Genomic DNA, 20,607 nt, shown 5'->3' on the forward strand with positions numbered 1-20,607 from the left:
AATCAGACGTCGCGCAGCGACCTCCAGTAGTCGCTCCGAGAGGTCGCTCCAGGCTTCGGGAGCGACCTGGAGGGGTCGCTGCGAGACGTCGCTCTGGGTCGCTCTTCGCGAGCGACCTCGCTGCGTCGCTCCGGTCACGTCGCTCCGAGTGATGGAGACGCGAGCGACCTCGCTGCGTCGCTCCGGTCAAGTCGCTCCGGGTGATGGAGACGCGAGCGACCTCGCTGCGTCGCTCCGGTCAAGTCGCTCTGAAAGGGTGTCACAGCAACTTCACGGTGTCGCTCCGGTGAGGTCGCTCCCATGCACTGCTCGTCCAATGATCACCTTTTTCACCTCTTTTGAGCTCCAAATGTACCCAAATGTCTCCAAGAACTCTATGTAGTACTCCAATACCTGATAAGGACTCATGTATGCAAAATGCAACCTAAACATGGCTAAATCCTAGTTTATATGATCAAAATGCACATGGGTGAATGAATAAGACAATGAAAATATGCAAGATATCAATAGTATAATCTGTTTAGCTTAGATTAAGATCTATATTTGTATTTTTGTGCTCTAATGATTCAACAATGACATAGCTGGAACTTGCAGGCGAGTAATGAGAGTTAATTAATGATTTTCAATTGTTAATGTCCAAGGTTTAATAACACATATCTAACAACCACCATAAGAACTCTAAAACCAAGAAGAATAACCATATTTCCCAAACAGCCAATGGCAATGGGAACAGAGAACATTTATAATTATTGTCCTTAGAAAAGAACAAACCACTACACTAAACCTCTAGGATGTTGGTGGTTACCCCAACCTTAGATTAAACCACCAAATCTCCTCAAAATTTTCTTGTCTTCAAATTCTTGATCCAGCGGTTCACTGTAGTCCAACTGTCTCCTCAGACTGCTATGGTGAGTCACTGGGGGATATAACAGAAAATAATTTTAGAATATAATTTTTGATAAGGAATATAGATTTATTTAAACTACATCACACATTTGGTCTAAATAAAATAATAATGGGTGAATTAGCATACTAATAAGAAAAATTAAGGAAATAACCATTACGTTTGGATTTGACAGTATGATATTAATAGACGTTCTTCTCCTTTACAACAAGTGGATGTGTAAACCACGCGCTGGTGAGTTTTGACAAATACAAATAGTAAAGTTTATTGACACAAGAGTACAACAAATGGAGAGAGAGAGATTACATTTTTAATCTATGTTTACCAAATATAATACTCCAAGAAAATGTTGTTATATTTGAAGATGAAATTGAACTATACTATATGAAAGTGTAATATAGTATAGTTTTAACATTGTGTTTATGTAATATTGCTTAAAATTTGTAAAAAATATGTTTGTTTTAAAATTTTCAAAACATGTTATATTTAAAAAAAAAAAATCTTTGCTTTTAATATGCAAATTATAAAATAATAACTGTTTTTAAAAACACTAAAAGCAATTGAAATTTAAAAGGTAATTATACAAGAAAAAGAAAAGACATTACACTTACGTATCCATATGTAGGGGTACTATAGAAATTAATATATATTGGATAGCCTATACTCTAACCATCACCTTCCTTATGTGCATTTGCTTAATTATATGAAAGTGTAATATGGTATAGATTTAACATTGAGTTTATGTAATATTGTTTAAAATTTGTAAAATATATGTTTGTTTCAAATTTTCAATACATGTTATATTTTTAAAAAAAAATCGTTGTTTTAAATAATAATTGTTTTCAAAAACACTAAAAGCAATTGAAATTTAAAGGGGAAATACAAGAAAAAAAGATATTACACATACGTATCCATATGTAGGGGTACTATAGCAATTAATATATATTGGATAGCCTATACTATATTCATCAGCTTCCTTATGTGCATTTGCTTAATTATATTTTTTTTTGGTTATACAATTAAATTTCCCAATAATATATTCAAATATTTCAATACAAAACAATATTTAAAGCTTATGAAAAAAAGACACATTGTTTCAAACTACTTTCTAAATTTTCAAATATTTAGGACGGCTCTTCTCAAGAAGGAAAGGGTAAAATTCATACCTAAAGCTACAACTTTTACCTAAAACTCTCGCTCCTTGTCTATTAAAACAGCAATCTTGATAATGCTTGATATTATGTCTGAGACACTTCTCGCAATCCTTTGACGACAAGTAAAAAGAACACTGCACCATTGCATATATGTTATCCATTCCGAGCCTCGTCTCCCCCGCTGCGTAGTACATCCCTTTTGAATTGCCATGACGAATGGCTTTAGTTGTCAGATTGTGGATGAGATCCAGCCAATCCGAGTTGGAATAATAATGGGCCATCATTTTTTTTGCATTCGACACACATAAATTGTTGTTGTAGTCGATCTTATCTAAAGAATCAATCGTAGATATCTCGAGAATGCATTGGTCGTACCATATCATTCGTCCTTTGTATCCCGGACATCTTCTGTGAAGCTGTCATATACATTTTGCAATATGGATGCCATAATCAATAACAACATTGCATGCACGGATGTAACGAAATCTGATACATACATGTGTGCACAAGTTTATGCATGTAAATATGTGAATATAGACCCACAAAATTACTAAAAGTATTTTTATTAAATATTTTTACAAATTGCCTATGCCTAAAGATCTCAGGACTGGCTATATATGTGACAACTAAATCAATAATAGATAGTGAAGTGAGTTTACCGCGGAAAGGGCAGTAGCATAGCAAGAACGGCATCTAGGCCCACTGATATCGCCGCGGCACTGAAGGGTGAAGGATATTAAATCAGGACCTTCACCGATCATTTCCATTTTGGTACCTCTTTCAAAACTCTCACTCGTTACAGGGATTGGTTCGATGATAAAGTTTAGGTTTTCCTCATACTTACTTCCCGGCTCGTATTTCCCTTGATCGACAAAGCATTTGTGGTGTAGATATGTATTTGTCATGTTCACTGACGAAACAGTGCGTACAAAGAGAAATTGCATGGCCATCACGGCCAAGATAGGGACCAAAAAGAGGCGTTTTGATTCAGACGGTAAAATATACATTGTTGTTGATAAACTCTTTGCTCTTCTTTGATACTTGTTTCTCTGTGAAATAAGCCTTAAGATGTTTGTGTAGAAGACTCGGAGGGATATGGATATTGGATAAAAGGTGTGTGGTTGCCTGATTGGTAAAAAGAGAGCAGAGTGGAGCTAAGACTAAGTATTTGCGGCGAAAAAAAGGTGCGACATATTCTACCTCTTACGATCACACGATTTGTATTATCCCACTGCTAACCTCGAATGAAGGAATTGTAACATATTTCTATAATTACGAGATTGCTTATTTTTTCTTTAATCGAATATATGATAAGACTAGTGGTCTTCCAGCTATGCACCGGGGGTTCGTATATTTTATTCTTAAATTAATTTACAATTTATTTTATGGTCTTAATAAATAAAATATGTTCAAAAATATGAAGGTGACTATATGTTAAAAAGAATAATATTATTTTCAGAACCATTTGATATGGTTAGCGGCGTAATGTATTTACTTTGTTTTGAAGTTGCTTAGGTCAATATAGAATAACAATAGTGGTTGTGACCGGATGATTCAATAAAAGTTGAATAAAAAACTGATAATCATAACAAAGTAAATTCAGTTGTTGATTGCTTGTAAATGTGTGTTGGACTTTTGTCAGCTGAATAATGTGCTATGCCATTTCATGTGTAAAGATGTGATGTCTTTAGGTTTCTGGGATTTGACTATTTTGCAATACGAAGATAGGACATAGGAGAATTGTTGGGTGTGCAGGTGTGCTAACTTGGATAGTAACTTATTTTGTGTTTGATGCACTCTTAGCAATGATACATTCGTTAAGACATTATAGCTGTAGAGAGAAGGTCTTCGGTTTGCTTATTTAGCTATTTGATGTGACCTATGTGGATGATTCCTTTCACGTGGAACCACAGTCTATAATACAATACAAATGTCTGACGTTAGACGTTTATTTTCTAAAACCTTCAGAAGAGACCCTTTTACCATTGCTATAATAGAGTGTAAGTTTGATCTCTTTAATTGATTCCCACAGTAAGTGAAGAAAACCTGAAAACTGAGCTTTTTTTTATTTAATGTGACTAAGTAGACTTCCCATGAAATGAACTAAAACTTAAAATAGAGAAAACTCATTTGAAAAATGTTCAGAATGAAAAGTGTTACAAAAAAAAAGAAAAGTCTTCACACAGACTCCTTCCCTTCGTAGGTGAGATTTCAATTTATGTGGGGTCTTCTTAGTGGAGTCTGCATCCTCCCGAGCTTGTTCTTCCTCTCCAGTATTTTTGGCATCAACAGGGATCAATTGGTGCATTTGTCTCAGTTGTTTCACCTACAACCATACCGTCAGCAGTACAATCTTTTGTGTTCACTGACACATTTCTGTTCACAACAGGAGAGGGACTTGTCTCCACATCTCCAATACCAAGCATGTCATCACTGGGGTAGTCATTACCTTCCTGCCCATGACAATAACAAATAATAGTCAGTGCTTTCAGTTATTAGACAACGGTTTATAGATGGGTTTGGGCTCACACGATTGTCAAAATTAGGTATGGGTGGTCGCTGGTGGTGGTCATAAATTCTGGAGACAGTGAAACTTGAATGTTTCAAAGAGAAATTGAATTGAGTAAGCTTCATTTGGATGCTGTATCTTTTAAGCATTGGGGAATGGCTCAACCTTGAGGGTCTTGGATTCCTCTGTTCTGAGGAACAAAAATGGTCAAGATAGGTGAGTGTTGAATATTCAAATAATATAGACAGAAGTATGGCGAAACAATAATGGTTTGAGCTTATAAAATAAAATCATTTTCAGTCTTAACTAAAATGGTTGGGCAAAGGAAAAAAGTAGAAAATGAGTAAACTGGAATTTTTTTTCTCCAGTTATCTCCGGGTCTGCATACAAACCGAACCTCCTCTTACGGTCGCTTCGGCTGGAACTTCGTACCGGCGTAAAAAAACTTCACTATAAGCTGTGTTCTAGTACATAACCTGCAATTTACCCAAACAGAACCAACATTGGTATAATGGTTTACTCTAAACTGTATTAACCATGCATCTATAATGTTACAGCGAGGTGTGTAAGACGTTTCACAAAAGCCTCCACATTCTCTCCTTTTGCTTGTTATTTAAGCGGGTTAAGAATTTACCTCATATCATTGACTAAGAAAACACACCTGCACATATGCTTGAACATCATGGAGATCATATCCTCTCGTTTGATGTACTTTGTAAACTCAAGAGATGAAGCTTTCGGGCTCTTACAGTAGTAGTTGATGAGCACTTTACCAGCTGGTGTGTCTTAAAAGAAAGTTTTAAAGAAAGCTCTGTTTCAGAAAATAAACAGTTAGATTTTAAGGGCGGCTCTGTAAGATTGGCATAAGATATTAATAAGACATGGTGGTTGTTTGCCGGTGTTACCTTCTCGCCATAGGAGCATGTCCACACCCCGCTCGCTGCCTTTCTTGACAATGCGTGCCACCCAGAATTTCACCAGAAGGTGCGAGGTTGCCATGGACGGAGATGGTGCTTGACGGAGAAGGTATATTCGATTTTGTTGAGGTGATCCTGTTCATCGCAGATTTATAGGTAGAGCTTTGAAACGTAACCGTGAAGGACGGTGAAGTGATTGACTGCGAGAGAGTGGGAGAAGTGTTGTAAATCACAACAAAACCATTACAATACTGTTTTCAAATTTTGAAATTTATGTTATTACCAGACAACAACAGAGCCGATGTTTTGTCCAAAATAATTCTCCACAAATTTCTCTGGGTTCTTGAATATTAATAGAGCTGAATTTTCTATGACACTCTTCACATTACCAGCTGGCTTGCTCGGGTTGGCTGCACCATGAAGAAAAACTGAGTAGGAAGGCAATGGCATCTGAATGTTTTAAACCTGATAAAATCAGTCATACCTGAAGCGACATGCTTAGATTTCTCTGCTGTCGCAATCTTTGGAGGATGGGTTTGAACAGAGTTTGTTTTGTCAGGAAGCTCGAGAACAACAACTGAATTAGACAGAAAATAATCAGATAGCCTATAATAGTAAAAACAAAAGATTTAAATGTCAAAACCTCAAGAAAGGAACACGAGTTCTCTAAGTAAAATGCTTAGAACATTTGCCTCAAGATCAATGTATACAGAATCTCTTCCAATTGACTGAAGAAAGTTGTCTATACCTGATGTGTCAAGAGCTGGAAATGATACGGAACAACCAAATCAGTGTCTTGATTTATTCACATTAGTGTGTACCGTTACGAACATGTATGTAGATCAAGGCTCGCACTAACAGATCCTTGAATCAGCGTTGCCTTTTTGAAAGGAGTAAATTAAAAGATTAGACAATCAGAATGGCTGTTATCGTGATCAGGGTAGTTAGGAGACGGACGTGATTACCTTCTTGTCAAGGAGTAGCATGTCAACAATCATTAGTTCACTGCTTCCTTGCTTGTCAAACAGCCATTCGAGCTCTCGCACAGTCTGTCTAGCAGTTCTTACGGCACCGACTCTCCTCTACGTTTTCGTGTGAACCTTAAGAAAGCTAAGAAGGGTAACCCCAAAATCCAAGCTTCCAGTTCGATGCTTTAAGCAAAAGCGAAAATGGATTTTCATATACCTAATGGGTGAGATGTTGCCGCAAGAACTTAGCGTTTTCAAAGAGAGATAGCCTTAGCGTTTTGGTCTTGGTGTGTGCTTCTTTTAATTCTCATCCTTATCTGAGAAACCATAAAAGAAGTCGGATTAGATCAGAATCGAAACATAAAGCAATAGATCGAGCATCCACTTTCTCACCTATAACTCGGACTTGGAGTTGAAGGAAGGAAGTGTTAAGTTGAGGGAGTGAGTCGGTGAGACAACCCAATGAGGAAGCCATCCTCGTCGTCCCTGCTTTCCTTATCAGTCAACGTCCAGCTTTCGAATCAGCAAGAAGAAGGTGGGAGGTCGCCATTGATGGAGTTCGTGCAAAACAGATACTAAAACCGATTGAATGCAAAGGAGTGGGATCATTGGTGTGAATCACGTTAATAATAGCTTTAATGTGGTGTGAATGATTGCAGCAAGCGTTACGCTTCGGAGCCGGTGTCATCTGAAAGGTTATGGTGGCTCAGGGGCTCTGTTTCGAATCTCTCTATCAGAATAGCAGAGAAAACTTAAAAATATGGGCCTGTCTGCATAATACTTTAAGAATCCAATAGGCCTAGAGAACATGAGAACTCAGACATATAAATACGTTCGATGACTAATGTTTAATAGACTGACACGTGGCGCAAAACGTCTCTCTCTCCAGAGTGACGTGGCAACAGGAGCAAGCAGACAGGCCAACTTTATTATTATAGATAGATAGATACCAACTTTTAGTTTCATCTAGAATTAGCAGTGTATATATTTATATATAATAAAACTTGTCTACTATCAAGGTCACATTTTTTCTCGACCTTTAGTGTAAAAAAAAATTGTATATTGTAAGAAAAAACAATCTCGACCTTTAGTTTTAAAGCAAGATTCAGTCGATAATAAGATAATCCCATATATATTAATCCTGGAGCATTACAACATGTTTTTGTAGCCACGTGTCATCACGAGAATGATTCTTACAATTATTAGAAAAATAAGTTGGTCCATATAAACATATACTATATTTTTTATTAAATTATCTATCAAATTAATTAATAGTGTACATACAAAAGAATATTTTTTCTTTCCTTAAATAAAAGCTACGGAATTACCTAATATTGTTAACATATATATGACAATTAATGATTATGAATAATATATATTTGATAAAAAAAAATTAACCTCTCTCTTTTTGTTTAATTTTATACTATTAAAAGAAATTAAACAATCACATTAATCATATAATAAAAATAATTAGATTTTTCTTATATGTTATATTTTGAATTTTTAAAAACGACTATAAATTACTAAAAATGGTAAAAATCTCATATTAAAATTTTTGTGATCAATGGTTTAACTTTTTTTTTGTTCAACCAAGATACAAATGATCATATATCATAGGGGTGGGCGTTCGGATACATGTTCGAGTTTGTATCAGATATTTCAGTATAAAGGTATAGAACCCGTTCGGTTATTTCTACACTTCGAGTCGGGTTCAGGTATTTTATGTTCGGGTTCAGATATTTTGGGTCGGGTTCGGATATTTAAATTTTGAAGAAAAAATAAATAAATTATTCATTGTTTAAGTTTTTTTGTATTTAAAATATATTTTAACTTAACTGTTGTTTTTTAATTTTTAAAAGATTAAACTATTAATATGTTTGGAGATAAAACTTTAAAAATAGAAAGACACTACTTTAGTTATTATTTTGAAATTTTAGAAGCAACTTTTGTTAATGAAAGAAACAAGAACTTGATATGTATTTCAAGTGAGTAGCAAATGATTTTGTCCATAATTATATGTATATTATCTAATTTTGAGCAATAAGAATCATTAATATAAATATTTTGAATAAAATGATATAAATAAACTAGAAATATAGAGTTAAGTGTACTTATGTTTGGTGATCTTCGGATATCCATTCGGGTTCGGATATTACCCGTTCGGATTCAGATATTACCTGAATTGGTGAAATAAGTAATTTGTTTTGTTGTTCAAATTAGATGATTTTTAAACCGAGCTGGTGAATATATACTAGACACTAGTCTGCACTTATATTCTATAATAGCTTGATATATTAGATTTGAACACTAATCTGTTAATATAGTTTGCCAGTGATTTTTTTTTCAAAATTTTGATTCTTAGATATGTATATGGAGTAAAACTAATTTTTACAGATATCCATTTTTTTTTAATTGACACTTATGTAATTCGCTGAATTCATAAATGAAGTTAAAAAAAAGAAACTTAACTCATAGCAATGAAACAAAGACGAGAACGAAAACACAATTCTACAGAGGTAGAAAATGAAATCACTTATGAAGAGTCAATAGTAAACAAATCGAGAGCAGAAAACCTAATCCCCTTTCGTCATTATACAATCGATGTTGCATGTTTTGGTGATTTGTTTCAGCTGCAAAACTTAATTTCTTTTTGTGCATATGAAGTCTTAAAAATAATTAAAATGAGATGTAATATGTTAACTCTTCAACAACGATAATCGATAAAGATTGTAATGTTGCAAAATATTAAAATCATTTCATAAATAAACATTATTATAGAAACTCACTCCGCGCATGCGCGCAGGTTATCATCTACGTAGGATATTACTAGGCTGAGTTGGTGATTCATTGTTAGCCCCGCTGATTGAGCCAGATAATTCATTTTTGGTGCCTTTTTGATGATTGCCTAAAGGTGGGCTGCATTATTTAAAATGATATTCACATCATATTTAGATTTTGGGCTTACTTAGCCCTAATTAGTTATGGTTAGTTGGCTAATGAGCTCTCTTAGAAAATGCCGACCAACTTGAAACGGGTTAAACCATTCGGTTTAATTTGGAGTTGCGCACATTTCAAGCGAAACTATCCAATCATTTAAACTACGAAAATCCCATATATATATTAATTGAAGATCATTTTAAAAATTCTAATCTTAAATTTGTACTAATTAAAAAAATCATGTTTAGGTGTCACTTAGGAAATCAATTTAGCTTACGTGATAGCTTAATAATCAACTAGGATAAGACATTCGTTTTGCGCATGGAGAGTTTATTTGTATATATTATCAATAATATTTTAATATATTTGATCATTTTATTTATACATATACAATGTTTTTTGTTGTTATTATATAATTTCTTTCCGATCGACCGCATCAATTTTTATTAAAAATTGTGGAACTAAACTATAATTAATATATCATGGATTGATCGGATTGAACATTAAGAAAATTTTGACACAAAAACCTTATTTTTTTCCACCAAACACATTCTTGAAAAAAGTGAACTGTCATTTACCTTCCATATGGTTTTAAAAGATTTTAGATCAACCATCGAATTGATACATGTCATTTTAATGTTTTTAATCGTATTCTTAAAGAAAACTTACATTTTTGTAATTTAAAATCATTTTACAAAATTCAAAATATAACATATAAGAAAAAATATAACATATAAGAAAAATATAACATATAAATTTTCCTCATTTTTGTAATTTAAATTCGTTTAAAAAATTTTATAACTTATAAGGTTTCCTCATTTTTGTAATTTAAAATCATTTTAAAAAATTCAAAATATAACATATAAGAAAAAATCTAATATCTTTTTATTATATGGTTAATGTGATTGTTTAATTTTTTTAATAATATAAAATTAAACTAAAAATGAAGAAAGATGCAAAAATTGTTATCAAATCTTTATTATTCATAGTCATTAATTGTCATATATATATTTTAATCATATTAAGTAATTCTGTAGCTTTTATTTAAGGAAAGAATACACACTTCTTATATTTTGGGTTAATATAATGATCCCTAGTAATTGAATTTGGACTAACATTTTTTTCAATTGATTTTTAAGCTGCCACGTAATCTAAATTAACATCCTAATTGAGTGACACCTAAGCAGAGTCTCTTTTTAATTAGTACAAAATTAAGGTTACAACTTTTTAAGTGATCCTCAATTAATATATAGGGGACTGAAAAAATGTTGGTCCAAATTCAATTAATATGAAACATTATATCAATCCAAAATATAAGAAGCGTGTATTTTTTTTCTTAAATAAAAGCTACGGAATTAACTAATATGTGTTAATTAATGACTATGAATAATAAAGATTTGATAACAATTTTTGCATCCTTCTTCATTATTGTTTAGTTTTATATTATTAACTAATAAACAATCACATTATTCATATGACATAAAAAATTAGATTTTTTTCTTATATGTTATATTTTAAATTTTTAAAATGACTTTAAAATTACAAAAATGAGGAAATCTTATATGTTATATTTTAAATTTTTTTAAAACGACTTTAAATGATAAAAATGAAGAAACTTTATATGTTATATTTTTCTATATGTTAGATTTTTTGTATATGTTATATTTTGAATTTCTTAAAACGACATTAAATTACAAAAATGTAAGTTTTTCTTAAGCATACGACTAAAATCATTAAAATGACATATCAATTCAATGGTTGATCTGAAACTTTTCAAAATCATATAAAAGATAAATGTCAAAATAATTCAACTATGGAAATAGTACTGTTCACTTTTTTTAAGAATGTGTTCGGTGAAAAAAATATGATTTTTGTGTCATAATTTGTTTAATATACAATTCGATCAACCCATGATATATTAATTATAGCTTAGTTCTATTTCTTTTAATAAAAATTGATCTGGTCCATCAGAAAGAAATTATATAATAACAACAAAAAATATTGTATATGTATAAATAAAATTATCAAATATAATAAAAGATAATCGATAATATATACAAATAAATTTAACTTGCACAATTATTATTTTGTGTATATTTTGTCTGTTTGACTCGTATACAATGATCATTCAAGATTTAAACAATTAACTATTTTATATGGAATAGACTTGGATGGACGTTTGAGATGGACTAGATATTGACGAAACATCCCTGACACCTTCTTTTGAAAAATGATTTTTTTCTTTTTTGTGGCTGAGTTTTTATATGTTCCATGAATCCAACTAATGTAATTTGTTTCCTTTTTTTTTTTTTTCGCCAAGTTTTTTTATTATTAATAGAAAGGGACTGAACACAACAACAAATACCAGGCCAAAGCCCAAAAGACTACTACACTTAAAGCCCATCACGTGAAGGCATAAACAGACCAACAATACGGGCCTACGGCCTAAACCGAAACTAACAAACTACGCGGGCCGGACGCCTCTTTGCTGGCCCACGCGTCAAGGAAGCTGGACACGCGTTGAGATCTCAACGTCAGTGCAACACGCGTCACCTATGCCTCGACTTGACCATCGCCGCATCGGAGCACCACCACCGTACACCTCGTTTCGTCGGAGCTCAAATACGGAGAGCCTCCACCGAAACCAAACTTTTCTTCAACTCTTAACCTTACTGCAGAGAGCTTCATCGAATTCTTCGAAATATCATCCGCCAGAAGGAAGCCACGAACCACTGATCCCGCACAACCATCGTGACGACAAGAGCCACACCACAGCTTCACACAACACGAACTAGTAGCCACAACCCACAAGACAACGGGTTCCAATACCGACAGCGCAGAGCTTTGAGCGCCTCCACCCTCCGGAGCCAAGAGCCGGCGAAGTCGGAGCTTAGTAAGTCTCCTCTTCCCGGAAACTCAAGCCGGCGTCGGTGGATCTGAGAAAGCCTCCACCTCCCGGAGAAAAGGCCGGCGATGACGGAACTAGGGTAGCTTCCACCTCCCAGAATCAAAAACACGAACAGCCGAACCAATTTACTCGCGCCCGGACCTCACCTGAATGCGTCTTTCCTCCAAACGCTAAGCCACCGTTGAAGGGTGGAAGCAGATCCAGAGCTCAGACAAGGCGATCATTGAGGGGCGGCGAAGAAGAGGCAAAATAAAATAGCTTGGTGGGAGAAGACGGGCTCCAGCGATGGCACGGTCGCTCACGCGCCATCCGTACGCCGGACCCTAAACAAAATCTACTTTCTCTCTCTCTCTCTAAATATCTTTGTCTAGGCAGTACTATTTCTTTCCTTTTTTGGCATTAAAGTGACATATCAATTCCTTTTTTTGTTAAAATTTCTTTCCATTTTTGGAACAAAACCGGCGTTTCTTTCAATATTGGAATCTCAAAACTTTTTACTCTATTGATTCTTCTGCCAAACTTGTGAATCGTTTTTTCTTTTTTTTTGGTCATTCGAAGATTATATTAAACAAGTTGAAAACATTTCTTACACATCTAAACCATCAAAGAACACATTTCTTCCAGAGTCATAAACCGGCAAAGTTAACATCACCTCATAGAAACTAGAAAGAAAACAATATAAAACACATAAATTTAAGAACAAGGAAGGAAACAATACACTAACAACATCTGGGACAAATACAGAATTTTCAGAGAAGTGAAGTAAGTCGATACCGGATGCCAGAATGAGAATAAAAGCGTTAAAAGACACATTTATTTTAGATGAGAGCAAAGCTCTAGAACACAATCCAACATCACGAGCAACCGCCACTCAAGAAAAAACTCCTTCATAAGGAAACTACAAGAAAACGGATTTCCATCCGAGTAACCGATGAAGAAGAACTCATTTGACAATCTACTACTCAAGAACCCAACGCAATTGAGCTAAAGCTCCACAGTTCCTTACTATAAAATCCGGAGAAACCCGTCTGGTAAACACCAAGAAATAGCACAACATCACAGCACCGAAGCTTTACTAAGAACAATCCTAGCAATAGAAATAATGGACAAACGAGGGGAACTTACAGAGGATAAAACTCGATAAGAGGCAAGACACCTTCCAATTCAGACAAGGAAAACACAGAGCACGGTCCGGAGACCGAAACCGAAAACTCTAAGAGGCCACTCCCTCATTGCCTCAAAACCAGCAACCTCCATAAGTTCATTAGAATCTGAAGCACAACCCCAAGATAAAACACAAGCCAACGCTTATGTAGCCTTCGACCATGACACCAATGGACAGAGAAGAAAAGGTCAAACACTCAGAACCACCGCTGACCCGTCAGAGAAACCGCCTCACCAATTCCGATGGAAGAATTAAACACCCACATCAGAGCCGATTTAGTCATGTACTACGCACCAAAAAACAGATTCGAAGTTGGAGAAACAACTCAAACAAAGCCATATAGCAGATGAGAAACCCGACACCTTCTCTAGAGTACCATGTTGTCAGTCTAAGGACCAAACAAAAGACCTAGAACTACAAACTAAATCATCAGCAGCATCAAAACATCCTAAGAATGGCCGTAAATAGGAGATGAAAAGGAGTAATAGAGATAGCCGGACTTTTATACACATGAGCTTAAATCCAGTGGATTAATTACGACCACCCATGGAATCCGAGGGCCCTGCACCCAAAACATCTCCATCCGAGCAGAGGCTACCAAAATCTGACCCAAAGAATCACCAAATCTTCACTCTGAACCCAGATCTGGAGCCATCCTATCAAAGATGTTGTACTGCTTCGATTAACACCGTATATACAAGAAGAGAGACGAGGCGGGGCCGCTCCCAACGGCGGTGAGGAGCACCGACCCCAGAGCAGCTGAAGCGTTGCTGGCGGCTACTTTATCGCTAGGGTAGCAAAGAGACGCGTTCTGTGTCTTTTTTTTTTAACTTTTTGTGAATCGTTTATTCATTTCGCTGTTTTAGGTTGAAAACAAAGATATTTTCAAGTTCACACTACCTTCTCTCTTTTTTTTAAAAAAAAAAGAGAAAAAAAAATTGTTGATTAAGCATTTAATTGTTGTTTTATGATTTATTAGCTCTTTAGAGTACCCTCACTCATGGGTCTTTTAAACGAAGTCTCTTAACAATATTAAATCAATAGTTAAAAGCTGTTTTATTATGCAATTAATTTTAATCACTGAAAATGAATTGGTATTAAATGTGAACATGTGGTAGAGAGTATCTCACTTTTTGCTAAATGTTTTTTTTGTACCAGAAACGTTTCTTAACTTAAAAAATAAATTCTCACTTGTTTTTTTATTTTTTATTGTTATTTTATGTAAGAAACCTTTTGAAAAACCATCAATTATTAATGGGTTTAGAATTTTGTGAGTTAGTTAGGTTATTAGTGAAGACTTGATTAAGAGGAGTTTGAAACAATATGCGTTTTGAACTTCTGATGTATATGGAATGTGAATTTAGTGATCTTAAGTTATAAAACTTAGTAAAAATAGGGAAAACTGTTAAAACTAATTACAATTTGGCAGAAATAAAGATAAATCAAAAGTTGATGAAAATTTGCTAAAGATAAAAAATGGTCAAGCTATAGAGTTTTGCTATATATGTTCCGAAGAGAACAGTCAAAAAATATAATTGTGTGAGGTTGAATAAGGTTTTGGTTTTTGGGAGTTGAACAAGTCGGGAATTTTGATTATAGGATTAAGGTTCGATATATTAGAAATTAGTCAGTGTTGATTCACATGTCTAAAGTCGAATCAATCTAATTAAAAAAATATATATAAATCTTTTAAGAAATTTAATTAAAAAACAACAACCAATATTAAGAAAATTGTGCATTATTCTTATTTTTCAACTAATTTTTTTGTTCTTAATTTCTACACATGTAATTTTTTTAAAATTTTAATATTTCTCTAAGGTAAAGTTACGTAAATTAGTTAGATAATTGTGAAAATTCATTTTAGTGTACACAATAAATATTTTTTACTTTATGCTCCTATAACAAGAAAACCATTACAAAGACGTACGGGTCAAACGTAGTATAACTTCTGGATTAGTCCCTGACTATAACTTACCATAACTCTATTACTTAGGGCATTTATATTGAGGATTTTCAAGTTTGAATCTTTTATAATTGAATATAAGTTATATTGAATTATATTAACATTTAACTATAAAAATTCTCAGAAACTTAATATCTTTATCACCAAAAAACTGTTATTTGAAATTGACATGAATTTTATATTTAAAATTTATATTAATAATTTTGAAAATCTTATGAAGTAGTTGATAATAATGATCCTGTACAGTTGTATTTGTTTTTTTTTTTTTTTTTTTGACGTCGAACGGTCATTCTATTACTCAAACTTGAGGTGGTCTGAGTAACCAGGCCGGAATAGAACAACCAATGAAAAGTAACTCTCTACGAAAACTCCTAGCAGTCTTAGCTAAAAAATCAGGAAGCTGACTACGCACTCGTGGTACATGGGTGATTTTGAAATCCGGAAAACAAATCTGCAGCGTCTCTATCTTCTCCAGCTCTGTCGCAAATCTTGGCCACTCCTGGGGTTCATTTATCATTGCAATCAGCTCCTTGCAGTCAGTTCCAAAGCTCTGGCACGGCGAGTGTTGAAGCATGTTCTCCATCGCCCATCGCAGCGCTTCTACCTCCGAATGCAGCGCTGATTCACATCGAGTGAAGTTTCGTGTTCCCATAAGTTGTATGTCCTCCCTACTATCCATCCAGACCCATCCACATCCACTAAAGCGGTCAGAAGCTGTCCAAGATCCATCTAGTAGACAGATATTACCCAAGCTTAAGACTTGGTTTGCATCATTATTGGTAGCCTGGACGTGTGGTGGTATCGTCTCATTCGCGTTAAACCAGGCCTGACATTCACTCTCTGCGTATCGAACGAGTTCAAAAGGGTCTCTGTCTATACCTCTGAAAAGCTTATCATTGCGAGCCTTTCAAATATACCATATTATCCAGGGATAAGGATCCCTATCTTGGTCTGGTGCAATGATATTATTCTTCCTCCAGAAAAGATAGTACATGTTGTGTAAACGCTTGCCACTGGGAATAAACCTGGACTTGTACAGTTGCATTTGTTAAGAGGCAATACGTGCAATATGTTATACTTATTTTTTTCTAACGAAAATCACCTAGAATGCCAATAAAATGTATGCTTCAGATTACGACATCATATCACCGACCGAGTTAACTTCGGACATTTCACTTCAACATCGATCGAAACTATTAAAAATATATTTTATGTACCATCTAGATTAGTGCTTACGAGTATAAATTGATTTTATGTCCTACGGACCAACTATATAAATAAATTTAATACAAATATCGTAATAATAAAACTCCAAAAAATAATGGTCACATACTTTTTGGAAAGATTGGACGGCCAAGGAGTCGTATCAACAGGCAACAATAAACAACAGACAGAAAAATCTGAGGACAAAATGAGAAAAGAAAAAAAAGCTTCGAACTTTGAATTAATAGGATCCACACAAGTGGACTTAAGCATCAACACTGACTCAACTTGTGGACAACAACTTCTCTTTTCCTTCCACAACGTATCAAACACTAAACTATAATAATATTCTTCGTGTCACTAGTGCAATCAGTCTAATTAGTGCGCGTATTTTCGATCAGTCGATACCACCAACTCTTTTCTTAAATTTCGTTTATGAACAAGTTAGATCTGACATCCATAATATTTTCTTGATCCGATGAACTCACGATCTTGAAAATTATCACATTTACCTTAAACAGACGAGAGATGACTATATTAAGATAAATTTCTTAAAAAGGATAGATGTCTTAGGTTAATTTTAAAAAAAAACAGCCTAATAAGTGTGTATATACTTTTTTAAAGACTTGTATTTTTTTATAAGGGACGGTTTTGCCAGATTATAGTGAATCTTGTGCTGTATTTATCTTGCCTTTGTAACTGGGGATGTGGTTATCATGTGGGTTTTTTTTGTTAAAATTACGAGGGTTTGACAACAAAAAAGGAAAAAAAAAGTAAAAAACGATATAAACAATTTTGTTTCATCGGCTAAGTAAAGATTATATTTTAAAACTAGGTAATAATTCGCGCCTTGCGCGGGATGTGATTATTAGTTTCGTTATTTTAAATAAAAAGACATTAAATCTGTTTAATCTGGCTATTGGTTCGATTTTAAGTTTTTTTTTGCTTTTAATCTTCTAAAATAAAACTATTATTTTAAATTAATATTCATTTTAGTTTATTCGGTTAAAATGCTTAATTTTTTGGTTCTTTTCCGGTAAAAACAAAAAATTAATATTATTTGTTTATTTTCATGTTATGAATTTTAGATAGTCGACATGTCGAACCAATAGTTTCATATTATAGTTTCTAAACAGATAATAGTTTAAGAAAAAGAAAAGAAAATTATTAAGACAAATCATTTCACTACAATTTGGTCGGTAGTGAAAGAAGCATTAAAAAAAAATATTTCAACTTTCAAAAAAATTAGATACTTCAGTTGTGGTGAATACTTAGTTACAAAGTGCTCACATCAAGGTGCACATGTATGTGTATGTAAAAAAATATATAGCTATAGTTGACAAATATATAAAGATATTATTAATTAATATTAAATGACATTTTTGTTCAAAGAATACATGAAAGATAAAATTAAAATTAATTTAAAATAAAAAAGGCCTTGACATTAGTCATATTTTTCATAAAAAGAAAATAAAACTGTATCCGTAAATAGGTGTGGGCACAGATCGAATATATGGGTATTTGGAAGCATCGTGTCGATTCGATCTTTAGCCACCTAGATATTCGGTGACTCGGATATCAGAAATGTTTTAGAATTTTAAAGAATATCTGATTTGATCCGTAAATAAAATAAAATTTTAAAAATAATTGAAAAATTTAATAATAACATTTTATTACAAAAATAAAACATTATTTAACCTTTTAAAATTCTAGCACCTAACAAAATAAATTTAATTCATAAAAATATTGTAAAACTGATATAAAGTATAATATATATAACATATATATATAATTCTTTACATATATGTATATATATGCATATAACAGATCGAATTAGATATTTGTTCTTAAAAATATTAGTATTTGTGATTTGATTCTTTTTTGGATATTGTATTTTAGTATTTGATTTGTTTCGCAGAGCTACGGATATCCAGATTTTTTGGTTCAATTCAAAACGGATAACGAATCGAATCAAAATTTATGAATATTTTGCTCAACTTTATCCTTAAACAATAAAAATAATATATATGTAGTTTGGCTTTTGATTCGTTATCTATTTTTATTCGAACCGAAAAATCCAGAGTTTTATTGGAACCATGTATGCGAGTTTTATATTAAAAAAATACGAAAAGTACATAGTGTGAACACATTTATGAATATAATGTGAACGCGTTAGCATACTTATTATCAAATCATTGTGAAGCTGTCACGTGTCTATTATAGTGTGAAAGCATTTATTACAATGCTTCTCCTTTAATATATAAGAGATTATCTTAACTAAGTTGATGAAGTTATATTAGTTAAGTTGTATAAGTCTCAAGTAGAGATGTCAAACAGGTTTACCCATCATGTCCCGTCCTGAACCGCGGCGGGTTAGTCATCGAGCTTGTCACAGCAGGCCTGTCCCGCGCGGGCTGCAGTCCTCAAAATGTCGGCCCAAACCCGTACCGCAAAACATATAGGCCTTCGCGGGCCGTCCCGCGGGATGTCTCCTTATCAAACCGCCTACGGCAGCTTTCTTCATGAATGTTCAAGTTGAAGAGTTGTGTGAGAGAGTTGAAGAGAGATCATTAAGATTCACTAAAGCTTTATCAAAATCAATGCCATAAACCTATGTTTGTGTTTGCGTTCTTGAGTTAAAAGCTTTTGTTTTGTTATCAGCCTAAGATTTTATTAAGTTTGAATCTGATTGAGTTGTTGTCTTTGTAATAACTTGGCTCAAGTGTTGTATGTTCTCATCAAACCATCTCTCTTTGTAATTCTTTGGATTTAAAAAAAAAAATCGTGAATCACTTCGTCAAATTATACAAGTGACATGATATACAACTAACTTTTCCCCTAAACAATATCATTGTAACCAAATTTAATTTAAGAAAAACACCATTTCACAGTACTGAAAACAAAACCAATCAACTTAAACAAAAAATTCATATTGTAATAAAGAAATTCATAGTTGTGTGTAATAAAAAGAGAAAACCAAATAAAAACACCACCAGAGCTCGAATCGTCATCGCTGGAGCTGGAGTCGTCATCGCCAGATCTCAAATCATCATCACCGGAGCTTGAATCATCATCGCCGGAACTCCTTATGTTTTATGGGGAAAAGTAACAAGAATCGCTTTCTTCTCACTCACTCTTTCTCTTTCGTTTTTTTCAGGTAAAATAAGAAATGAAAAAAAAAATGTGGATCCATGTAATCCCACATGACTCGTTTCGGCCCATTCCGCAAAAGACCCAGTCCCGTAAAGACCCGTCCCGCGAAGCTCGCCTCGTCTCAATACCGTCCCGCTACAGTCTTTTACGGGACGTGTCCGCGGTCCAAGTCCATGATTGCCATCTGTAGTCTCAAGGGTTTGTTTTGGCCCAAATATTCTTCAAAACTAACATTACGTTCTGGAAGAATCAAATAAGATTAAATATTCAAGATATTTGTGATTTTTTTATACATTTAATTATCTTTATATTCACGTGTATTGTACTATTTGATTAAAATTCAAGTTAACAAAATGTATGATTCGTTCTTTCCAATTTCCATGTAATATATGATGGCGACCGATATGATATTTAATTATTTACTTATGTTTTTAACCGCCTCAAACATATGTTATATTAGCAAGAATGTATTTTTTTTTTATATAACAAAGCAAGAATGCATGTTGCTAATGATGAAAACAGTATCAAAGTCTAACAACTTTACCATAAATTTATAGGGATTTAAACGAGTAATCTTCAAAATAAATAATTTATTTCGTCCAATTAATTGGATTAGATATTATCATGTCTTAATAACTGTAGTAAGTATTTGGTTTTTAGAATGTAGAATAATCAGTTGTAATCTTTGTTACATAACTGATAAGAAGTAACATAGGTACTTCACTTGTATGGTTCACATTCAAAGCTTCTTTTATGGTTGCAACTTTTCTACCCTGTTTTTACACCCAAAAAAAAAACTTTTCTAGCCTGCTTTTCAAGATTTTTT

The 20,607-nt window shown here is 33.5% G+C and overlaps 1 protein-coding gene and 1 long non-coding RNA gene across 8 annotated transcripts; both read right to left on the minus strand.

Annotated features, from left to right (window-relative positions):
• Positions 1-1,992: 1,992 nt before the first annotated feature.
• On the minus strand, positions 1,993-3,143 carry LOC106299875 (cysteine-rich repeat secretory protein 18-like). The gene is made up of 2 exons (XM_013735893.1): positions 2,718-3,143; positions 1,993-2,474 (listed from the first exon to the last, which is right to left on the minus strand). The coding sequence occupies exons 1-2, from the start codon at positions 3,063-3,065 to the stop codon at positions 2,013-2,015; spliced, it is 810 nt and encodes a 269-aa protein (XP_013591347.1). The 5' UTR covers positions 3,066-3,143; the 3' UTR covers positions 1,993-2,012.
• A 951-nt stretch (positions 3,144-4,094) lies between these two features.
• Positions 4,095-7,222, minus strand: LOC106328113. Of its 7 annotated transcripts, none has more exons than XR_001267567.1 (10): positions 6,846-7,222; positions 6,670-6,769; positions 6,450-6,566; positions 6,233-6,364; positions 5,969-6,061; positions 5,768-5,894; positions 5,473-5,684; positions 5,229-5,378; positions 4,588-5,043; positions 4,095-4,511 (listed from the first exon to the last, which is right to left on the minus strand). It is a non-coding gene; the product is annotated as an uncharacterized LOC106328113 (long non-coding RNA). The 7 variants fall into 7 exon arrangements; XR_001267564.1 differs by having other exon boundaries at positions 6,450-6,584; XR_001267563.1 differs by having other exon boundaries at positions 6,450-6,594.
• Between the last annotated feature and the right edge of the window lie 13,385 nt (positions 7,223-20,607).

Source organism: Brassica oleracea, chromosome C1 (genome assembly GCF_000695525.1).
Source record: "Brassica oleracea var. oleracea cultivar TO1000 chromosome C1, BOL, whole genome shotgun sequence".
NCBI classification, from domain to species: Eukaryota; Viridiplantae; Streptophyta; class Magnoliopsida; order Brassicales; family Brassicaceae; genus Brassica; species Brassica oleracea.

Bases quoted from the DNA above. Each gene is read 5' to 3' on its own strand.
- LOC106299875 (XM_013735893.1), bottom strand. From the start codon at position 3,065: ATGTATATTTTACCGTCTGAATCAAAACGCCTCTTTTTGGTCCCTATC. The intron at 2,475-2,717 runs GTAAACTCACTT...TGTATATGACAG, and splicing joins ATGCTACTGCCCTTTCCGCG to CTTCACAGAAGATGTCCGGG.